The sequence below is a fragment of the Gallus gallus genome, chromosome 2, assembly GCF_016699485.2.
Source record: "Gallus gallus isolate bGalGal1 chromosome 2, bGalGal1.mat.broiler.GRCg7b, whole genome shotgun sequence".
Lineage (NCBI taxonomy): Eukaryota > Metazoa > Chordata > Aves > Galliformes > Phasianidae > Gallus > Gallus gallus.
The window spans coordinates 91,435,865-91,456,381 of record NC_052533.1 but is presented as its reverse complement, the minus strand read 5'-3'; the positions used below and the strand labels follow the sequence as shown (position 1 = coordinate 91,456,381).

At 40.8% G+C, this 20,517-nt stretch overlaps 1 protein-coding gene and 1 long non-coding RNA gene across 4 annotated transcripts; one reads left to right on the top strand and one right to left on the bottom strand.

Moving 5' to 3' along the window:
* The first annotated feature begins 1,155 nt into the window (after positions 1-1,155).
* CNDP1 (carnosine dipeptidase 1) lies at positions 1,156-18,606 on the top strand. 3 transcript variants are annotated; one of them, XM_040695668.2, is made up of 13 exons: positions 1,156-1,243; positions 2,386-2,666; positions 6,186-6,304; positions 6,879-7,022; positions 8,356-8,518; positions 10,338-10,426; positions 11,614-11,814; positions 13,195-13,279; positions 13,852-14,012; positions 15,446-15,610; positions 15,780-15,921; positions 16,316-16,463; positions 17,646-18,606. In XM_040695668.2, the coding sequence occupies exons 3-13, from the start codon at positions 6,227-6,229 to the stop codon at positions 17,749-17,751; spliced, it is 1,482 nt and encodes a 493-aa protein (XP_040551602.1). In that variant the 5' UTR covers positions 1,156-1,243; positions 2,386-2,666; positions 6,186-6,226; the 3' UTR covers positions 17,752-18,606. The 3 variants fall into 3 exon arrangements, with proteins under 3 accessions (XP_040551602.1, XP_046784603.1, XP_046784613.1); XM_046928647.1 differs by lacking the exon at positions 2,386-2,666; XM_046928657.1 differs by lacking the exon at positions 6,879-7,022.
* LOC112531826 lies at positions 3,081-5,857 on the bottom strand. Its single transcript, XR_003073853.3, has 3 exons — positions 5,650-5,857; positions 5,143-5,299; positions 3,081-5,026 (listed from the first exon to the last, which is right to left on the bottom strand). It is a non-coding gene; the product is annotated as an uncharacterized LOC112531826 (long non-coding RNA).
* Positions 18,607-20,517: the final 1,911 nt, after the last annotated feature.

Sequence of the window (20,517 nt, the reverse complement as noted above, 5' to 3'; positions counted from 1 at the left end):
AGTGGTGGTGAATGGAGTTAAATCCAGCTGGTGACCGGTCACGAGTGGCGTTCCCCAGGGGTTGTTGCTGGGGCCTGTCCTCTTCAATATCTTTATTGATGATCTGGAGGAGGGCACTGAGTGCACCCTCAGTAAGTTTGCAGATGACACCAAGTCGGCTGGAAGTGTTGATCTGCCTGGGGGTAGTGAGGCCCTACAGAGGAATCTGGACAGGCTGGATAGCTGGACTGAAGCCAATGGGATGAGGTTCAACAAGACCAAATGTTGGGTCCTGCACTTTGGCCACAACAACCCCAGGCAACGCTAAAGGCCTGGGGCAGAGTGGCTGGAAGACTGTGTAGAGGAAATGGACCTGGGGGTATTGATTGATGCTTGACTGAACGTGAGGGGTCTGGAGCACAAGTCTTATGAGGAGTGGCTGAAGAAGCTGGGATTGTTCAGTCTGGAGAAGAGGAGGCTCAGGGGAGACCTTATTGCTCTCTATAACTACCTGAAGGGAGGTTGTAGTGAGCTGCGGGTCAGCCTCTTCTCTCGTGTGACTAGTGATAGGACTAGAGGGAATGGCTTCAAGCTGCGCCAGGGAAGGTTCAGGCTGGATGTTAGGAAATACTACTTTTTTGAAAGAGTGGTCAGGCACTGGAATGGGCTGCCCAGAGAGGTGGTGGAGTCACCGACCCTGGAGATGTTCAAGGAGTGTTTGGATGTTGTATTGAGAAACATGGTTTAGTGAGAGCTGTTGGTGATGGGTGCATGGTTGGACTTGAGTGATCCTGTGGGTCTTTTCCAACCTTGGTGATTCTGTGATTCTAAAATCTTCCTTTAAGAGAAATGTACACTTTTATTTTCCAGTTTCCAAACTGAAGCAGCAAACAAAAGCCACCTCTTTTCTCTCCATCCTCCAAAGCACCTCTGTAAAGCAGAAACACTTATCATTATTGCTCGAGTGCTTTCTGATGCTGAGATTGCTGCTAGGATCCAACACTTGCAGAGAGAAAAGGAGGAAGGAGAAGGGAAATTTTCTCCTGAATCATTGTGTGAGTGAATTGGATTTCCTGCTTGGATTATTATATGATAAACAGATTTAAACATCTAAACCAACAGTTAATCTTTAACTCTCAAGTAACCCTTAATAATGACAGGAAACAACCGTGAACTGAGATTAATACTCTTGCTCTGCACGTGGCAGAGATCTTTTCCAGCTCAGTCTCATCACCAGCCATAAAGCTGCAAAACAAGAATAGAGGTAAGGGCTTTCTTCTTTACTATTATTGCAATATAGCAAAACAGAACTGATAAACAGAGGCTTGTTTTTTTCCCCTAGGAGGTCAGTGTGAGCAAGAAGTGCAGGGACAGCCCCTGCCATTCTCTGAAAAGCCCTCAAGGCAGCTCACACTCAATGCTCCTTCAGGGCTTCTGCTGGGGGCTGCCGCCTCATCTGGCAACAAGTGCCAGGATCGCCTCTGCTCCCCACCTTGCTGTTACACAGCTCTCTGGACTTCATGCTGTTTCTTTAACCATCTCCACACACAGTCAGGCTTTATGAGGGTGCCCATGTCCAGATCTGCTTGGCTCCACTAGAGCTGTAGCTCTAATGGCTGCACAAGGTCAGTCCTTGGCCTGCAGAGCTGTGCTTCACTGCTTCGCAGGGCCTCACCCAGCTGGAGAGGCCTCTGGTCCTTGGTTGCCTGCTTCCATCAAAAGTGGGACACTTCTTGGTGAATATCATTAAAGGAAGTGAAATAACAACCTAGGTATCTCTGCTATCTACCTTGATGGTGATTCCATAGAGGGAATATTCCCCTCAAGGGATCCTGCCACCATCAATTAACTCCTACCCCCAAACACATTTTTTACTTCTTTTCACATCAAATTTTATTTTTATTACTTGAAAACTAGGTGGTTTCTGCCTTTATTTTTTTCTATAGCTTGGTTGTAAAATGTTCAGCTCTCATTGGTAATCTGCAGCTTCCCAGTCAAATGCTGCATCTCAGCATCTCTGGGAAGAATCACCTAAGACAAACGTCAAGAATGGGGAGAATGGTGGAAAAGCACATCCAGGAGTTCTCAAATCTTTGTAAGCTTAGCTGATATTTTATCAAAGATACATCCAAGTTAAAGAATCAGCTTGGATTTCTTGTTAAATCATCCTCTAAGGACACTAAGTTTTCTTTTAACAGCACTTAAGGAGGTGGAAGGAAGTAAGACACAGTGTTCTTACTGCAAAGAAACAAAGGAAGAGAAACTGCATGACTGTCAGAGATTATTTCTAAAAATAGTCATATTGCACTTTTCTATAAGGCAGCAACTGCTGTTTAAAGTGAAAACAAATCAAACGTACTTGAAATTGAACACTGAAGTCTTTGTTTGACATTTCTTCTTTTGCAGGCTTTATCATCCTTTTGGATTGTTTTTCCCTCCTTACAACACTGAGCTGTTTTAGCCTTGCCTGAAATCTTTCTACTCTGTTATCAAACTGACCCTCTTTTTGCACAAGCTTTCCCAGACACTGTCCAAACACTTTCTATCAGCGTTGTTTGTGCATGAGCAATGCATGGATGAGAAGCCCCATCTGTTTCTCCCCTCCTTCCCTGAAGTGCAGCACAACATTGCTGCTACCTAATTTCTTGTTTGAGTGTTTGGAGTGCTCTGCTGCTTTGGAGGTCTGTGTAAGTATCTCCTTGCATTCATTTTCTGAACATTGCCATTGTTTAATGCTTATCTCTTAAAAAAAATATATCACTCTGTGACATTCTATGAACTTTTATTGAAGACTGTCTCTGAAAAGCCTCACAATTATCTCACTTATTCCTAGAATGTTTTGCTTGCTTGAAGGAGTTCTTTTTTTTTCCTTCCACAGGGTTTTAGTTCCCTTCTTTCATTTTCTTAAGAGCTTAGAAGCTAATAAAACATGACTTGAAAATTTATGTCTCTTATCTGCATCTCTTCCAGGTCATATGTATGTAGTATAGAAAGAGGAAGACAACCTCACCATACTATATGTCCCCATGTAAAAGCCCTCCTGTGTTACTGACCTTTGTGTAATATTGAAAGAACTGCATTTCTTCAAATCACCCAAAGCTGCCAAATATATATACTCATTTATTTTTTTTACAGTGAAAATGCATGCAATTCAGAAAGATGGAATACATGAACAGAAAGAGGGAAAGCTATGGTTGATGGAGAAATCAATACTTATTCATTGTATGAATGTGGTTACTTTAACAACTGTATTGTAACCTGTGTTCTTACCTTCCTTGTTCGATATACCCAAAAGGTACTTTTTTAGGTAGCTGAAAGTAGAAAAGCCTGTTTTGTTTTACAGAATAATGTTAAATGAGAACACATTCATTGCAAGTACTTACTATATGAAGGTCTAGAAACAGCAAACTAGAAAGAATGAGTGAAATACATGTGAAACTGAGGCATCTAGGAGGTTTTGTGACAAATGATGGTAACCTGCTCCTGGTTCAAGTGAGGTGGTGTGAAATCATGCTGGCAGAGCTGCTGCTTTGTCCTCCAGAAGCATGTACCAACAGAAGGAGTTGCAAACTGCATAAAGGTTGCCTCTGTGCCTGGCTCTCGCCTAACATTTATCGTCCTCCTGTACTTTGGGCTTCTTTTGGACACAGCCTGCAGTATCACAGCCCACATAACCTCTGTATCCATCCAGGCAGCACCCAGGAAATTGTCAAGATTTCACCTTTGTCAGTAAACCCTGTTCACCAGGGAAGAGCCATCACCACCCCCGCATGGGATTCCCAATCTTGTCTTCTCTTTGCATCTGGGAAGTCCTGCTGGTGGTATGTGTGATCACACTTGCTCTCTGTAAAATGGACTTCAGTTGCCAAGTTTTTGCAGCCATTTGCACAACCCAAGGCTGGGAGAAATAGCCAGACTGGGCTTTTGAAGTTTGGGATGCCTGTTGAGAAACTCCTGTTGTTAAGCCATCCCTACTGAAGATCCATCCAAAGCTGTCTATAGTAACTTTACCTACCAAACTCCAAATCCTTGTTCTCTACCACATTTTTGTTGCTAAATCCTAGAAGCTTGTCTCCTCTTAAATGTCTTGAATGTTTTCATGCTTGTTTGAAAAATCCCTTTTGTTTTATGCCAAATTGTTGCTTCTGTGATATTTGAAGGGGATGGCAGGTTAGATCCACCTGCTGGAGGCAAGGGTTGCCTTCTCATAGTGACAACACTGTGGGAAGAGTGTGGTTCATCGCTTGATTTTTTTTTTTTCTTATGGTGGGTTGATGGCTGGACAAGGTGGTCTTAGTGGTCTTTTCAGGCCTTAATGATTTTATGATATTTTCCTTCAAATCTTCTTATCACTTAAATTATATTTCACACTTAATATCTGCATTCTAAAATTGCCCTAGGTTTGGATTTTTCTTGTCTCAATCAACAGGAGACCTTTGTGGCTGTGCTTTACAGCTCTGATGTATTACAGAATTGACATTTGGTCTCTTGTGGTACCAGTGTTCCCAGTGTCAGCAGGACTGAGGAACTGGACAGTGGTGATTACATCTGGTGTCACAAAGCTTCTTGAGTTTTTACTGCAAAGAATGGCCTGTGTCACAGGCAATGCGGAAGAAACTTTGCTTGAAAGGAAAAGTTGGAAAATGGTGCCCAGACTTCATACATTCAGGAACTCTATGTTCAGCCTTCAACTTCAGGATCTGCTCCTCACCAAATTCCTAGAAGGCATGGCTGAGGCAGTGTTTCAGAGATTGTTTTCAAAGCTGTTTTGTCTGGTTTGTCTCTACAGAAAAATGAAACTGTAGTTTTTACAGGTAAATGTGCTTTGACAAAGGGACCTTGTTTAAAAACAGGTCTTGCAGGCTTTTAGGTCACTACTGAAAACACAGAAGCAGTTTTTACTTACCATTATCTTGGAGGTTTTCTTTCTCTAGTTTGATTTTAAAGATCAAGACTCCAAACTCATTGAAGTAATTAAGGTCTAGGAGATGAACTAACTGAAAATCCTGACTGGGGTTATAGAGTCTGTTTTTTTTTCCTGGTTACCCTAGGAAAAAAAAAAAAAAAAGTGGGGTTTTTGTGTTTTTTTTTCTCTCTTTTTTGTTTTGTTTTGTTTGTTTTCTTCGCTGGTTTGAAGTGTCACTGCAGTAACAGTGGCTGTACCTGTTGCTGGAAACACGCCAGGCTGCTTGGTGCTACAGTGCCTTAGCTGAATGTTGTTCTCCAGATGGGATAACCCCAGCTCTTCTTTCCACTCTCCTACTCCCCTTCCTTTCTTTCCCTCTTCTTGTTCTCCACACAGGTTTCCTATACTCCTTCTCTGATGGAAAAAACATACTTGAAATTATTATTATTGCAATAGATCATCATTTTATGATGCATCAGAGTTAAGGAATTATGGCTGGACCTGCATAGAGTCAGTGTGTTGGGTCTTGACCTGGGGATCCATCCCATTACACAGCCCAACACAGCAGCTATTCTGAATTTAGCCTCACTCTATATATTACTTGGTTAATATCTATTCAAGAAACTACTTCAAGGAAACAAGAAAAGAAAACTGCAGGAAGAAAGAAAAACACTTTTAAAAATTACATTTTTTAAATCATTGCTCATCTCAGGAAAAATAAGATACAGAGAGGTTTGTAAGCACTAACTGAATTCTGCACTTACCACACGTCTCAGTGTTGCTGCTGTTCTTGTTCACCTACAGCAGCTACGAGTTATCTGTGCTGGGGTTGTTATTCCTTATTCATGTGAAAAACAGAGCGTGTGTCAGGGAATCCATTTTCCTCCCTTTCTGGAAATGAAGAAAAGGAAAGATGACTCCCCTGGGCAGCTGCCGTGTGCTGGTGTTTGCAAGCCTTCCCCTGCAGCTGCCTTTGCAGAGCATGCAGCGTGAAGCCGTGCACTAAAAACTGATGCAGCAAGAATTTCTTTGGAAAATACTTCCCCTGATTTCCTTGCACAGCAGAAATCACAAAGCTGTTTCCCCGTTGGTCATTTTTTTCCACTATTTTTTTTCTTTTGGAAGATTGATTATGAATGATTGCAGATTTTATGTGATAAAATAACTCAGGTATCCTTTCTCCAGGTTTGGAGGACTTAAAGAAGGTTCAGTATTCTGCAGTTGTCCATGGTTTATAGCACAGAAAAGGAGTGCATGTTACAGGATGTCTCTGATGTTTAATTTTACCTTTCACTTTCAGATAGTGCCCACCTCAGCTTTGTGCTGCTCTTTAAGGCAGGAATGTCCTTGTCATCCCTTTCAGCACTGCGGACTGAGATCTTCCACTACATTGACGCACATCAAAGTGACTTCATTGAGGTAAGAATTATATTGCTGGGAAACGGTCAAGGGGCAGCACTAATGTATTGGAGGCTCATGTTCCACATGGCAGATGAGTGTTTACCATAAAGAGAATAGTAGGTTTCAGGTCTGGAGTTGAGTGTGCCACCTTTGTGTCACAAAGCAAAGTTGCAAGAGGACAATCAGTGCTGAGGACCCTCCAGGTAGGAGAGGGATTTGCATGGACATTTGCAGACTGAGCTTGGGCAGAGAGACTCCACTGAGCCAAAACGTACCAGAAAAGGAGAAGCAAACAGACATCACAGCTCCTACTGCTATCTGCCAGGGGGGGTTGGCAGAGAGGGGTTGGCACAGGGCTCTGATGATTTGCTGGGGGCCAAGGTTGGTGAGCGCATTTTTAGCCTAAGAAAGGCAATCCTGGCTCTTGGCAAATCTTTATCAGTTGGAAAACGTACAGCTTCCATCATATTGCTGACAGGATGGAAAGGAAACCGTATTCCAGCGTGATGCTTTCATATCCAAAGGTCAATAACCACAGATTCCTGGGATTTAGACCAACCAGCTTATTGAGCTGTTCTTCCCTCCTGAGCAGAATCTCAAAGAATGGGTGGCTGTGGAAAGTGATTCTGTGCAACCAGACCTGAGGAAAGAGGTGATACGAATGATGTCATTGGCAGCAGCCAGGCTTGCAGCTTTGGGAGCCACTGTTAATTCAGTAAGCCTGGGGTCACAGCAGGTGCATGTCCATTTCTCGTATTTAAAATGCCATATTTATGCATGTGTCATGTTTTACCCATTAACTGTAGGATGGAAGGAAAAGGAAAAAGGTCTGATTTTTTACCAGGATTTAGTTTAACTTTCTTCTTGATGATGTACCACAGTTAATGCATCAGCTCTTCACCAAAGTCTCCATATGAGGAAGTAACTTTTACAAGGAAAACATTACCAGAAATGGGACCTTAAGCATCATCTTTGGTTTTTGGGGGGCTTAATGATTCTTGGAAAACAACAGGTAAGAGTTAGCCTCTGAGAAATTTTTATCTCTAGTTTACTCATCTCATTGAGGCTGTGGCTCTTTCCTGCCCCAACCTGCTGGGTTTCTGTGCTCAGAGGAGTTCAAAACTCATGATCAGGGGTTCACTTTTCCTTCCTCTGAGGCTCCTGGGAAGGTCAGTGAGAATCTCAACTTGAGAATCTTGCGGCACAGCAAGATTTTAATACGATCAGGCACTGTCATTTACTAGTCACAATGAATGCATTTAAAAATAAAACCTGAGCACACGGCATGCAATTATGATTGCCAAGATATATATCAATAGCTTTTGTCAGTAACAGCAGGGAACGGATTACCTGTTGTTGAAGCAGAGACCAGAGGCACATCTCTCTGTTTAGGGCCTTCTATTGCTGGGCAAGAAGCAGCTACATTTTAGTATTCAACAGATTAATATAAATCAATATTACTGGTGAATTGGAGGAGGTATGCACATTCTTTTACTTTTTATTTCTCACCCCTATGAGACATCCAGCCTCTCCTGGCCAGTGTGGTGATCTGTTCTTTGTAACTGTGACTTATAAGAGTAGTTCAGAGCCACAGCCTGTATTCAAAACATTACCAAATTTCTGCTGCTGCCTCCTGCCAGCAAAGTTTTATTCCATTTCTTTACTTGAAGTTGCAAGCCTTCTGCCATCTGTCTGCTGAAAAATAAGACCCCAAATTAGCTTGTGTGGCTTTTGACTATTTATTATCACAAGATATGCTTTTGTCAGCAGTCAACTTTCTCTCCTCCAGTACTGAGAATTACTAGTTTAGTGAAGAGTCCATTTATTGCAATGAAATGTTAGAGAAGCTCCATAAAGTCCCAGCAGAACATGAACATGAAGGAAAAAAGCCTTAATCTCTCTAAGTAGGTTAGATTTGGATTCAAAGTCAGATTTAAGGACTCGATCAAATCAACTGAGTATGCAGAATTATTTGCAACGAATTCTCCAGTTCTTAAAACATTTGCAGGTTTTTCAAAGTTTTTTTTCTTTTTTTTCCCCCATGTTGCTTTTATAACGTTGATCTACAGTTGCTGAATGGCCAGCACCTTCCACTGCCACCTGTCATTCTTGGTGAACTTGGCAAGGATCCCCAGAACCTCACAATCTGTTTCTATGGCCACGTGGATGTGCAGCCTGCCAAAAAGGAAGATGGCTGGAAAACTGACCCTTTCACATTGACTGAAATCAATGGTATGTACCCAATTATAACTGTTCTGTCATTATTTGAAACATGACTCTGAGATTTCCAGTAGAAGGATGTTCCCTGTACTGTTAACTACAGCACAAGGACCTCTCCCATGGAATCTTATAGGACAAATCTAGCAACTTTACATCTTGATACCATGCTGTGACTGGTGAGACTTATCACTGACTGCTTAATAATTGGTGTGGAAAAGCCAAGTGAGATTAATGTCACTTTACAGTGTTCATTAGAAAGTCCATTTCTGCTTTAAGATTCTAGGAGCATTTCACAGAACTGCAGAATCTTCTGAGCGATTGGAAGAGACCCTTAAAAAGGTCATCTAGTCCAATTCCCCTGCAATGAACAGGGACACCTACAGCTACATCAGGTTAATCAGAGCCCTGTTCTCTATGACCTTGAATGTCACCAAGGATAAGGCTGCTAACATATCTATAGGCAACCAGTTCTGGTGCCTCACCACTCTTACCTTAAAAAGAACTTTCTCCTTATATCCCAACTAAATCTCTCCTCTTTTAATTTGAGTTATTTCCCCTTGTCCTATCATAACAGACCCTGCTGAAGAGTCTGTCCCCTTCTTATAGTCCTCTGTAGTTACTGAAAGGCCGCTCTCAGGTCTCCCTGGAGCCTTCTCTTCTCCAGGCTGAACAGCCCCAAGCTCTTTCAGCCTGTCCTCATTGAGGAGGTGCCCCATCCCTTGGATCATGTTTGTGGCCCTCCTCTGGATGTGCTCCAACAGGTCCATGTCTCTCCTGTACTGAGGACTCCACATCTGTATGTGGTACTCCAGGTGAGGCCTCACCAGCACGGAGTAGAAGGGCAGGATCACCTCCTTCACCCTGCTGGCTACAGTTCTTTTGATGCAGCCCAGGTTATGGTTGGCTTTCTGAACTGTGAGGGCACACTGCTTGCTCATGTCCAGCTTGCAGTCCACCAGTGCCCCCAAGTACTTTTGTCAGGGCTGCACTTTATCCTTTTGTCCTCCAGCTTGTGCTGATAGTGGGACTTTCCACAAGCCAAGTGTAAGACCTTGTACTTGGTTTAGTTGAACCTCGTGAAGTTCACCTGGGCCCACTGGATGGGTGGAAGAATAACAGTCATCTCTTGAGGTAGCAATCCTTGTTCTGCAATCAGCTGAGCATGATAAGTTCTCTGAAGGAAGACAAATGGTGGAGTTGGAGGGTGAGAGAATCCAAGAACACAGAGATACTGGTTCCCAGTCATGTAGTTAGTAAGTCACCGTTTCCCATCTTCTGGGACTGGTTCCAAACAACTTCAGTAAGGTAACTCAGGTAACTCTTTTGCCTACAGTGGGGACTTCCACAGATATTTACTGCTCTACATGAAATCAAAATCTGTCCTATGTAGCTATATGGCTGACTGTTAAAAAATTATTCAGCAACTGTACTTGTAGTTCACACTGCTGTGGTGGTGCACATCTGTGCTCTTTTGCTGCTTGTCATCTATGCAGAAACTGCACCTTGTGCAAACTCTTCAGGCGTGTCTGGAGGGAACAAGGAGCTCCTTTAAACAGAAGTGGAAATTTAAAAAAAAAAACCAACAGAACAGCAGCAGAATCCACTGTATGAAGTAAGTAAGATTAAAAAAAATCACAACGAAAACCAACATACCAGTTCCCTGGTAAACAGCCACCACCTTAATTTAAACACATCATTGAAATCCTGATTCTGTTGATACCTCACTTGACATGCTGGTACAGCTTCTGTGGCAATAGGAATTTGCAGATTGCATTGATGTGACTAAATAAGTTTAAACATGCTTAAAATTTTTTTTTTTTTTAAATTTAAGGAAATCTCTATGGGCGTGGAGCAACAGATAATAAAGGACCTGTGTTGGCTTGGATAAACGCAGTGGGAACTTTTAGAGCCTTGAAAAGAGTAGGTATCAGCAAGGACTTGGTTATTATTATAGTATCTCTCTGGAGGAATGTATTTGCCTTTCTGTGACTTAAACAATATGTCTCAGTCCCAACAGTGTATGTCTATCTTGAAATACTAGCTTATTTCTAATGCCATTTATAGTGCACTTATCCCACTACAGTACGAATGTGTACTTGACTATTTTTATTTTTAGCAGTCTGTATGCAATGTAAAAATGGTCTTGCTGCCACTGTCCCACAAAGGAGGAGAAAACTGTGTAGGAGACAGTGTCAAAAGCTTTTATCATATTGCTAATAGCTGTAATGTCGTATTTAATGAGCAAACAAAAATAAATCTTTGTCATTACGCCTTCCCCTAGAAAGCAGCACAGACCACCCGGCAATTCTCAAGAGTGGTTTGTTTCTAAATTTCTGTGGCTGTTCGATGAGCCATTGCTGAACACATCCATTGCTCAAGTTAATTTAATTCTAAACATTCGCTTCTGAGCTTAATCTGAGAATTGACTCAAACCAGAAAACATCCTTACAGCCTATAATCAGAAAATGAATTGAAATGGGAAACTGAGATCACATTTATTTCTCCTGTAGGATATGTCAGCACTTGTAACTCTCACTATTCCACAAAAGTTCTCTTAGTTACTCTTAGAAATGCATTCTTATGAGCTAGGAGGGATGCAGGTTCATGAGAGCAATTATCAGGGATTCGCCATCAGCACTGTCACCACCAGGTGACTAACCTTCATGATGGGTAACATGCTGGGAAAACAGCAGCAGTGGAATTTTGCAAGTGATTCCAAGATGGGCACTGGTAGTGCAAGTTTAAGAGGCTGGAAATTTTCTGTGAAAATGCAATTGTTATTACACACACTTTCCAAAATCAATATTTAATATTAGTGAGAGAAATCCCATGACAACCTAAAAAGTTTTATGGAAATTGAAGAAATATCTTTTTTACCTCTTACATTCTTATTTAAAAAAAAAAGAAAAAAAGAGAGAAAAACAAGTTTAGCTGGAAAACTGTATGTATGTATCTAACAATGCCTTTTCTATTAAAATAATCCATATACTCCATGTCTTTCTCTTCTGAATATATACTGCAAGTCAGTCTGCTTTTTCTTTTTACAGATTCCTCTTTATTTTTGAAAGTGCTTGTTCCTTATCCAGGCTTCTCTGATATTTATTCAGGCTATGCCAGTAAACTTCAAGTTTGTTATTGAAGGCATGGAGGAAGCAGGGTCTTTGGGGCTGGAGAAGCTTCTTGAAGAAGAAAAACAGGGCTTTTTCTCAGACGTTGATTACATTGTGATTTCGGACAACCTCTGGCTCAGCAAGAAGAAGCCCGCCCTTATATACGGGACTCGGGGCAATGCCTGCTTCTGTGTGGAGGTGAGTGATGTGGGTTTGTGTGAAGTGGGCCCCTGACAGTGAGCAGTGATGTATCTGAGATCACATCTGTCTCTGAATGCAGAGAAAGGCTGAGAGCAAGTTGAGTATTTACAAATGCATCTCTTCCTCCCATGCTCTTCATTGCTTGTGCAGATTTCCCTCCTTGTTTCAGTTGTTAGCCTTATTTGCTTTCACTAGTTTCTCTTCTGTCATCATTTCTTCACTCTTGATCTCTCTACTATCCCATTACTCTCCTTCTGCTGTTCCAGCCGTTCCTGATCGCCCCACCCTCACATCAACACCTATTCTCCTGCAACATCATTCCTACACCACTGCCCCTCCAAACCTATTCCTCCTGCTGCTCTTGCCCTTCTGCAGCAGGTACTGCTAAATGCAACATCACTGCCTGAAGGCATTCGGTTTAGCTGGATCTCTGAGTTTAAAGGCACTGCAAAATTTTTGTAACCATTGGCAGAAGCAAATAATGCTGCACTGCATTATATTTAGCAGCCAACAAGAGCTACTGTGAAGTAAAGAGAAATTTCACATCTGGAAACTTTAAGCATAAAAGAATTCTGAGAGAAGATTAAAGAACTAGAGAACTAAAGAAAAATCTGCATTAACCTTTATGTTTGAAAAAAGAATGAAAATTTGTTTTTAATCAAAAGAACCTCAGCAGTTTTTATTCAATTCATGTCAGTCTTGGTTAAGAAAAATGATGACATTAAAACATCAAAAATTATCTCTGCCTGCTCCCAGACAGTTGGCTGTAATGAGGTTTAGAGAAGAATAAACAAGTTTGTTGCAGGAATATATCTTACAATAAACCTGAGCATGAAATTGTGTCTGGAAAAATAACCCATTTAATAAACCAAATGCCTTTCTCTGTTCTAAAGTTCTGTGATTCAGGAGACCTCTGAATTCTTATTTGTTACAACCAGCAATTCAATTCAATTCAAACTTGGACATATATTTTATAAGTGCAGAACAAGTAAGGTTCTTTCTTGCCTTTGTGATGACGATTTTTGCACTTATTCTACAATGCTAGAAACTGCAATGTGCAAGTGTTTTGCTTATGCTGTATTTAATTTTACTGAAGCAAAGGAGGGAATGGAGAAGGATTCTTGCTTTCAAATACCTATAAGTAGTATAGACAGCTGAGTTTCTCTCTCCGTTGGTTAACAACAAAGGCCTATCTTCTCTTTACCAGAAGCAGATTGTTCTGTATGTGTTTCCCATTTTATGAATAGAAACATAATAGTTTTCTATTTGTTTGTGGCCTTATTTGAAAAGGTGAGGCTGCCAGTTCCTGAGAAAAACTAATACTCACAAAAGAATGAGGTAGGGACTATTGATATGTAAGCCGTGTTTTTGGCACAGGTGGAAGGTGGTGACAAGGATCTTCACTCTGGAACTTTTGGAGGCATCATTCATGAGCCGCTGACAGACCTGATAGCTCTGCTGGGTAATAACATGCACCGTGACTCAGGAGTAGCTGGGGAACAATAATTAGCAATCAACCTAATAAAGGTCAGTGCCATGTTTAATTGACCAGCATAGGGCAAGTCCAACTGAAGCATGATTCCTAGGTTTCTAAAGCTCAGCGTAGCTGTGGTGAGAGCAGCTGAGGAAGGGAATGTCCCTGGTAAGAGCAGACATGTGCCTGCTATCCTTTCAGTCTAATACTCATCAGTTAATTGAGGATGGATAAGGACTGTGGGCAACCTGATATGTACACAGGTAGCAGCACCCAATCTTCTAATGCTGATTTGTTTCTCAGTGGGATGATGCTCTCGTGTCTACAGCTGGGCTGACCCACTACACACTACAAACAAACAACAGCTCAGTGTTTTTCTTACTAAATGTGAAAATGCATCAAGTTAGGTGAGGCAACTTGATGGATGCAAACAGTAGTTGTTTGTTAGGGTTATTCATTTCATTAACTCAAAAGAGTTTAGTAAAAGGGAAAAGATGTTGCAATTGCCAAGTAGAAGAAATAAGTCCTACTTTTACTGATATCTTCATTTTCTTTTGTAGACAGCCTTGTAGATCCCACAGGTCATATTCAGATCCCTGGAATCTATGACGCTGTTGCTGTCCTGACAGATGAGGAGAAGAAATTGTATGAATCCATTGAATATGATATAGAGGAACACAAAAATAATAGTGGAGTGAAAAAACTCCTCTATAGCACCAAGGTAAGCATAAATGCATAGCAGAAAAAATTTAAATTACACATTCATAGTGTTTATGGATAAAGCCAAACAGAAAGATATTTTCAGTCAATGGCAAACTCAAAATAAAGGAGCACAGAGCACCAAAAAGTAAACAAAATTAATCTGGGTAAAGCAATCCAAAATATGAAAAATCAATGAAAAATAATATTGCAACCCAAAGAATTTGGGTGTAAGCCACTTTGCCAGAATTTAAAAATACATCCTAAATAGAAACTGCAGATAAGGGCTGGCTTAGAAAGATCTCTCTGCACAGAGGGTGGTGATGCACTGAAACAGGTTGCCTAAGGAGGTTGTGGATGCCCCATCCCTGGAGGCATTGAAGGCCGGGCTGGATGTGGCTCTGGGCAGCCTGGTCTAGTGGTTGGTGACCCTGCACATAGCAGGGGCGTTGAAACTCAATGATCACTGTGGTCCTTTTCAACCCAGGCCATTCTATGATTCTATGATTTTATGACTTGCAGCTGAGAGAAAGGGTAGAGTGATTCATATTTTTATCACTAACGTAATTATACCAATATTAGTTTTAATTTCTATGAAAAAGCTTCTGAAGTAGCCTAAACTAGACTGCAGTAATCGATCTTGTATAATTAACACTAAATAAGTTTTGATGCTTTTCCTAAATATGGATGAAATAGTGGAAATTACATGTGTAAATAAAGCTCCAGTCTCAAAAAGCTGGAGCAGAAACAAAGAAAGGCACTCTGGAGTTCTGCACTCAGTCCAGGTTACAAAGAGTTACTAGAACTATTGGTGATGGGTGAATGGCTGGACTGGGTGATCCTGTGGGTCTTTTCCAACCTTGGTGATTCTATGATTCTATGAAAAAAAAGGTGCCCTTTTGCCCTTTTACTCATCTCAGCTTTAGAATAAGCACTTTATCTTTCTATTTATTTATTTTTCCTTATCTTCTCCAGAAAAAGACATCAGTCCGGTTACTGAACATTATCCCCTTACCCACCTCACCACTTACCACTTTAGCTGGTCATTAGTATAATTTCTCCCCTGTATTATCTGGATTGCGTCTGGCTAAACTGGTCATGGGTAGAAGTACTGAGATCCACACACAGCTGGTCAGATCAGTCATTCCGATGTAACTTGGCACTAAAAATTCACTGTCAAAATATTTGTAATTGTGCTCCAACTTTCTTGTTGTGTATGAAAAGCTTTTCTCATCTAAATGTTTCTAAAGGGAAGCAAATGTAGACTGGAAGGAAGTAGAAGTATTTTTTGGAATGAAAAGATAGCATCAGTTTAAATTACAAACCAAACATCTTTAGAACACAGAGTTCTCAACGTACAACTTGGATGGAAAAAGTGTGCTTCTTCAGTTTGATTCTACCAATTGTGAATGGCTCCAGTGTCATTCCTTCTATTTTTTATCCTATTTTTTAAAGGAAGAAATACTTCTACACCTGTGGCGTTATCCTTCTCTCTCTATTCATGGGATTGAAGGAGCTTTTCATGAACCAGGAATCAAAACAGTAATTCCAGCAAAAGTCATTGGGAAATTCTCAATCCGCCAAGTCCCCAACATGGATCTTTCAGATGTACATCAACGGGTAAGAAGCTAAAGCCAGGTACTTTCTACTGTGTAAGCTAAGTCCTCATAGCACCTCTCATCTCTACAACCTCCGTAGTAAACTGAATTAATGTTTCTTGCATTTAGCTGTTTACGAGGGTAGGTTCAAGAAGATGAAAGATTCTAGATGGAAAGTGTTTGCCCTGCAGGTGGTGGACCATTTGGAGAATGTATTTGCCAAGAGGAACAGTCCAAACAAACTGAAGGTGTCCATGCCCCTGGGTGCTCAGCCTTGGGTCGCTGATGTTAATGATCCACTATATAAAGCAGCAAAAAGGGCAATAAAAACAGGTATGTTACTTCTTTTCCAGTTTTTGATATATCTGCAAGTCTGCAGGGAAAATGTTCTCATCCACGAAGAAAAAGGACTCCACATTCAGTGGTATACTCACCCTAATGAACCTCACTGATTTTGACAGAACAACTCTGCCACAGAGCCTTTCATATCTTGCTGAGTTGGTTTGCATTTGCTAGGACCAGCCAAAAAGGCTTGTTTAGTTCTTCCATGTTTGCGTACAGAGATGGAATAGTAAAGTGCCAATGATTCGTTAAATCAGTTGGCTGTGCTCTCAAAACAATTTCTACTCAAGCTCTTCGTGTTTGAGCAGAATGTAGGTATTTGGTAGCAAAAGAAAGCATCTTTTACGTCAGTTAAGAATTAATTCTTACTTTACATGTGTTTCAGTTTTCGGAGAAGATCCAGATTTTATTCGGGATGGTTCAACAATTCCTATTGCCAGAATCTTTCAGACTATAACGCAGAAAAGGGTGATAATGTTTCCGATCGGAGCAGCTGATGATGGGGAACACTCCCAGAATGAGAAAATAAGCAGGTTTCTTTCATTTGTTCATTTCTGCTGTAAGAGAAAGAAAGCAAGGACAGAGTTCCTTGGCACCTATGCATAACACTGATGTCTGGGAAGCTTTGCTCTCTAGTGGACACTTCCTAACTATTGTCTCCAGCAAATCTACTGCTCTACAATGCAGAAAGCAAAATTCCAAATTTATTACATGCCACTATATATGTTTTTTCATGACATATCTACTCTGTCTTTAAATATATCAGAGTGGCAACTGCCTTTGCTATGCCAGTCAATCTTGTCTCTGGTCTGGACAATGATGATGTAGGGCAGCACTTTTCCCTCACAGCATCTATTTTGAAGTACTACAGTTGGATGTATTCAGGCTAATGTTTAAGAACAGATTTTGGTGTTTTTCAGGACAAACGGAGCTAAAGGTGTATTTATATTACAAGGACTCAAACTACAGGGACTCAAACTACTAATTAGTAATGTAATTCCACCAAAATTAATGTGTTTCCCAAGTATTTGTGCAGCTTCTGATTTGGGTTGTGCTGAGCTTAAGGAACTGGAGAACAACAATAGTTCTCAAATGATTTTTTTTCCTCTCAGTATAGCTCTAACTCTTATGATTACAGATGATAGTAACCAGGGTACGTTACACTGAAACAATTTTCTCTGGGAATGCTGCAGATGAATGCCAGTTACAGAGTATCCAGAATCTCAGTGCACTGTGGCTTTTTTTCAGGAAGCTGCTTCTTCCTGCTGTTCTTTGTAATGTAAATGAGCATGGGCAAGCCATCTTTACTCTCAGGTGGGAGAAGAAAATGAAGTCCCCTCTCTGACCATTTATTTTGGCTGTGACGGTTATGCTCACAACTCAGAGAAATTGGCCATCACCACAGGCATGAATGAGGACTTAGAACACAATCTTTTTCTCATTCTTGGAGAGGTGGTTTTCCTCATACCCTTCTCCTGAACCAGAATAATCAATGATGAAACACAGAGTTAAGGAGCTGACAGAGTGGTTTTGCTTGTTAAACTTGTCGCTAATACATTGGTGTTTTTTTTTTTTTTTATAATACTGAGAATCTTTTGTTGGTTCTTTTTGGTGGGCAACCTCACAAATCTCTCTGAGATACTCAAAACTAGGCCGCTAACGTAACAGCTGATTGTCCTCACAAGACTTTATTCTCTTTCTTTCCTTTTTCACAGATTCAACTACATTGAAGGAACAAAAGTGTTTGCAGCCTTTTTCCTGGAGATAGCAAAGTTACGTGGGCAGTCGCATGAAACTTCCAACCCAGGGACCAACAACTGATAGACCCTCACAACCAAATTATTTAAGCACATTTTAGTTCTTATGCTTTGTAAACTCCTGGTCTGGAAAAACACATAAATCACATGTTCTATGGGCCTGAATGTGAGGAAAAATAAATACTATGCTATTTTTTGGCGTATCACTAAATGATATGCATTTGTTATTCAGTCCGTATAATGAACTTATCCCTGATGCTATGAAACAGAGTTACACAGAATTCATTCCTACAAAGTGGAATGTGTTACATTTCAAAATTCAGAGCCAAGGGAATTTTGACATTTATTTTATTAAAACTATTTTATTTCTCTTCTATAGTATGCCGGTGTTTATGCCACCTACCTCATATTTCAGTTTCTGAATTCATGCGATTCACACCACTTGTTTCCTTCTGCCCATATGCAGTATCTCACTATGGACCTTTATGAATGAAGATACACTGTTATGTTAACCTTGTCCTTTGCAGAAGTCTTTAAATAGGAAGAGCAACATAGTCTACTGAATTTGATTCAAAGACTTGCCTATGAACATTTATTTCTTAGAATAATTGTTACAGTGAATAAATATTTCCAGGTCTGAGTTCTGTTCTTCCTCCATTTAGTTCAAATTTCTTCTTCTTGTGCTGTGAGCACACTATTAAGAATCACTACATAATATGTGTTTCTTTAATGTCATGTTCTTTGTTGTCATTGTACAAAAAGTTTGTTGTAAATGTGCCTTGGCCAAAGTCAGCCACCAGAAGGATGTTTTCTCCACCAAATCAGCTACTATTAGTTACTTCTAAAGCATCAGTTCATGTTGATAATTAAATTGAATGTGTATGAGATATTTTGAAATTAAAGTAATAGTTGAGAGTTCTGTTTGCTGTTTAGGCAAAACATTTAGCACAAATTATGCAATTGTAAAGCTTTAGTATTAATCTGTGTTTACTTTGGGTTACTTCTTCATAGTGATACCCATGTACCGTTTGTTTCAGAAATCATATTTTGAATAATCTTATTAAGTGCTGCTTTGCTGATTAAACCTGCCCAGACAAGAAGAAAACAACCTTGTGGGCATATACAACAGCATCTAAGTCAAGGTCCAACCTTTAGGCTTTCCTGGGCTGCACTGAATGAAAAGGAATTGTCTTGGGCCACATATACATAGGTTGCTCCAAAAGTAGTGCCTCCTATTCATTTCCATGGAAAATACAACAACTACAAAGAGGACAAAAACACTATTTGATAGAGAAAATTCTCAGCTACAAAGCACTGTTTTTCAACATAGTCATCACCATTAGCTCTGCATTTTTGCCAGTGATGAATGAGGCCTGCATGCCGTGCTCATAAAAATCTGCACCACTGGAGGTGACTCACTGTTGCCACTGCTGAAATTTATCACCCACCATCTCACTGTGCTCACATCCGCTGTTTGGTCTTCATAAACATTCAGCAAGTATTGGTGAATGTCACTGGGTGCATTTTTTTCCACACGGAGGAATTCAATGGCACATCTTTGCTTCATATGCACTTCCATGTGAGATGTCATTCTGTCAGACTGCGCCTTTGCTGCCATCTGTCACACGGCAACAAAATGTAATGGAATATTGGTGGGAAGTTTCAACTTCTCCTGCCATACCACCAATATCTGCCTTGGACATCATGGGCACCATAAAACAAGGTACGTTAGTTTCAGAGCAGCACTCATAAAATACACAATATTGTTAATATGTAAATAATCAAACATTTATTTTTTAAAATATTTTTCTTAAAGCATTAAAAAAGAGAGGAACAAAAATATAAAACTATTGGGTATTTGACCTTTTTTTGTGAAACTAATGCATCAGGCTTGTTCAGTGGCAGTGGTTGCAATTCTTAGTGAGTTCTCAAAGTGCTCATCAGAGACTTGTTGATGAAATTTCACTCCCCCTGTACTTCATCCTTGAAAATAGTTGTCTACAAATGCATATACTGCCAAAAAGTGACCACACGAGTAAGGGGTTACTGTGAAGTGATAGATACTTCTTTCTGGTAAGACAGGGATTATGAAAGTCTTCACTGGCAAGGACTCTAGCTGCACCGCCCAAGCTGCAGAAAGCAAAAGTAAGAACTGGGAGAAGGAAGATCTGCCTGCTGTAAGTGAAGATCAGGCTCAAGACCATCTAAAGAATCTGAAGGTGCACAAATCCATGGGACCTGATGAGATCCATCCATGGGCTCTGAGGGAACTGGCAGATGAAGTTGCCAAGCAGCTATCCAACATATTTGAAGGGTCACGGCAGTCTGGTGAAGTTCCCCCTGATTGGAAAAGGGGAAACATAACCCCCATTTTCAAAATGTGGAAAAAAGAGGATCCAGGGAACTACAGGTCAGTGAGTCTCACCTCCATGCCTGGCAAGATCATGGAGCAGATCCTTGTGAAGGCCCTACTAAGGTGCATGGAAAATAAACATGAGGTGATGAGTGGTAACCAACATGGCTTCACCAAGGGCAAGTCATGCCTGACAAATTTGGTGACATCTTATGATGTAGTTACAGTATTAGTGGATTAAAGCAGACCAACTGACATCATCTACCTGGACTTGTACAAAGCATTTGATGCTGTCCTGCACAACATCCTGGTTGCCAAATTGGAGAAAGATGGATTTGATGGATGGACCACTCACTGGATAAGGAATTGGCCAGATGGTCACACTCAGAGAGTTGCGGTCAGTAGCTCAGTGTCCAAGCGGAGATCAGTGATGAGTGGCGTTCCTCAGGGATTGGTGTTGGAACCAGGGCTGCTTAA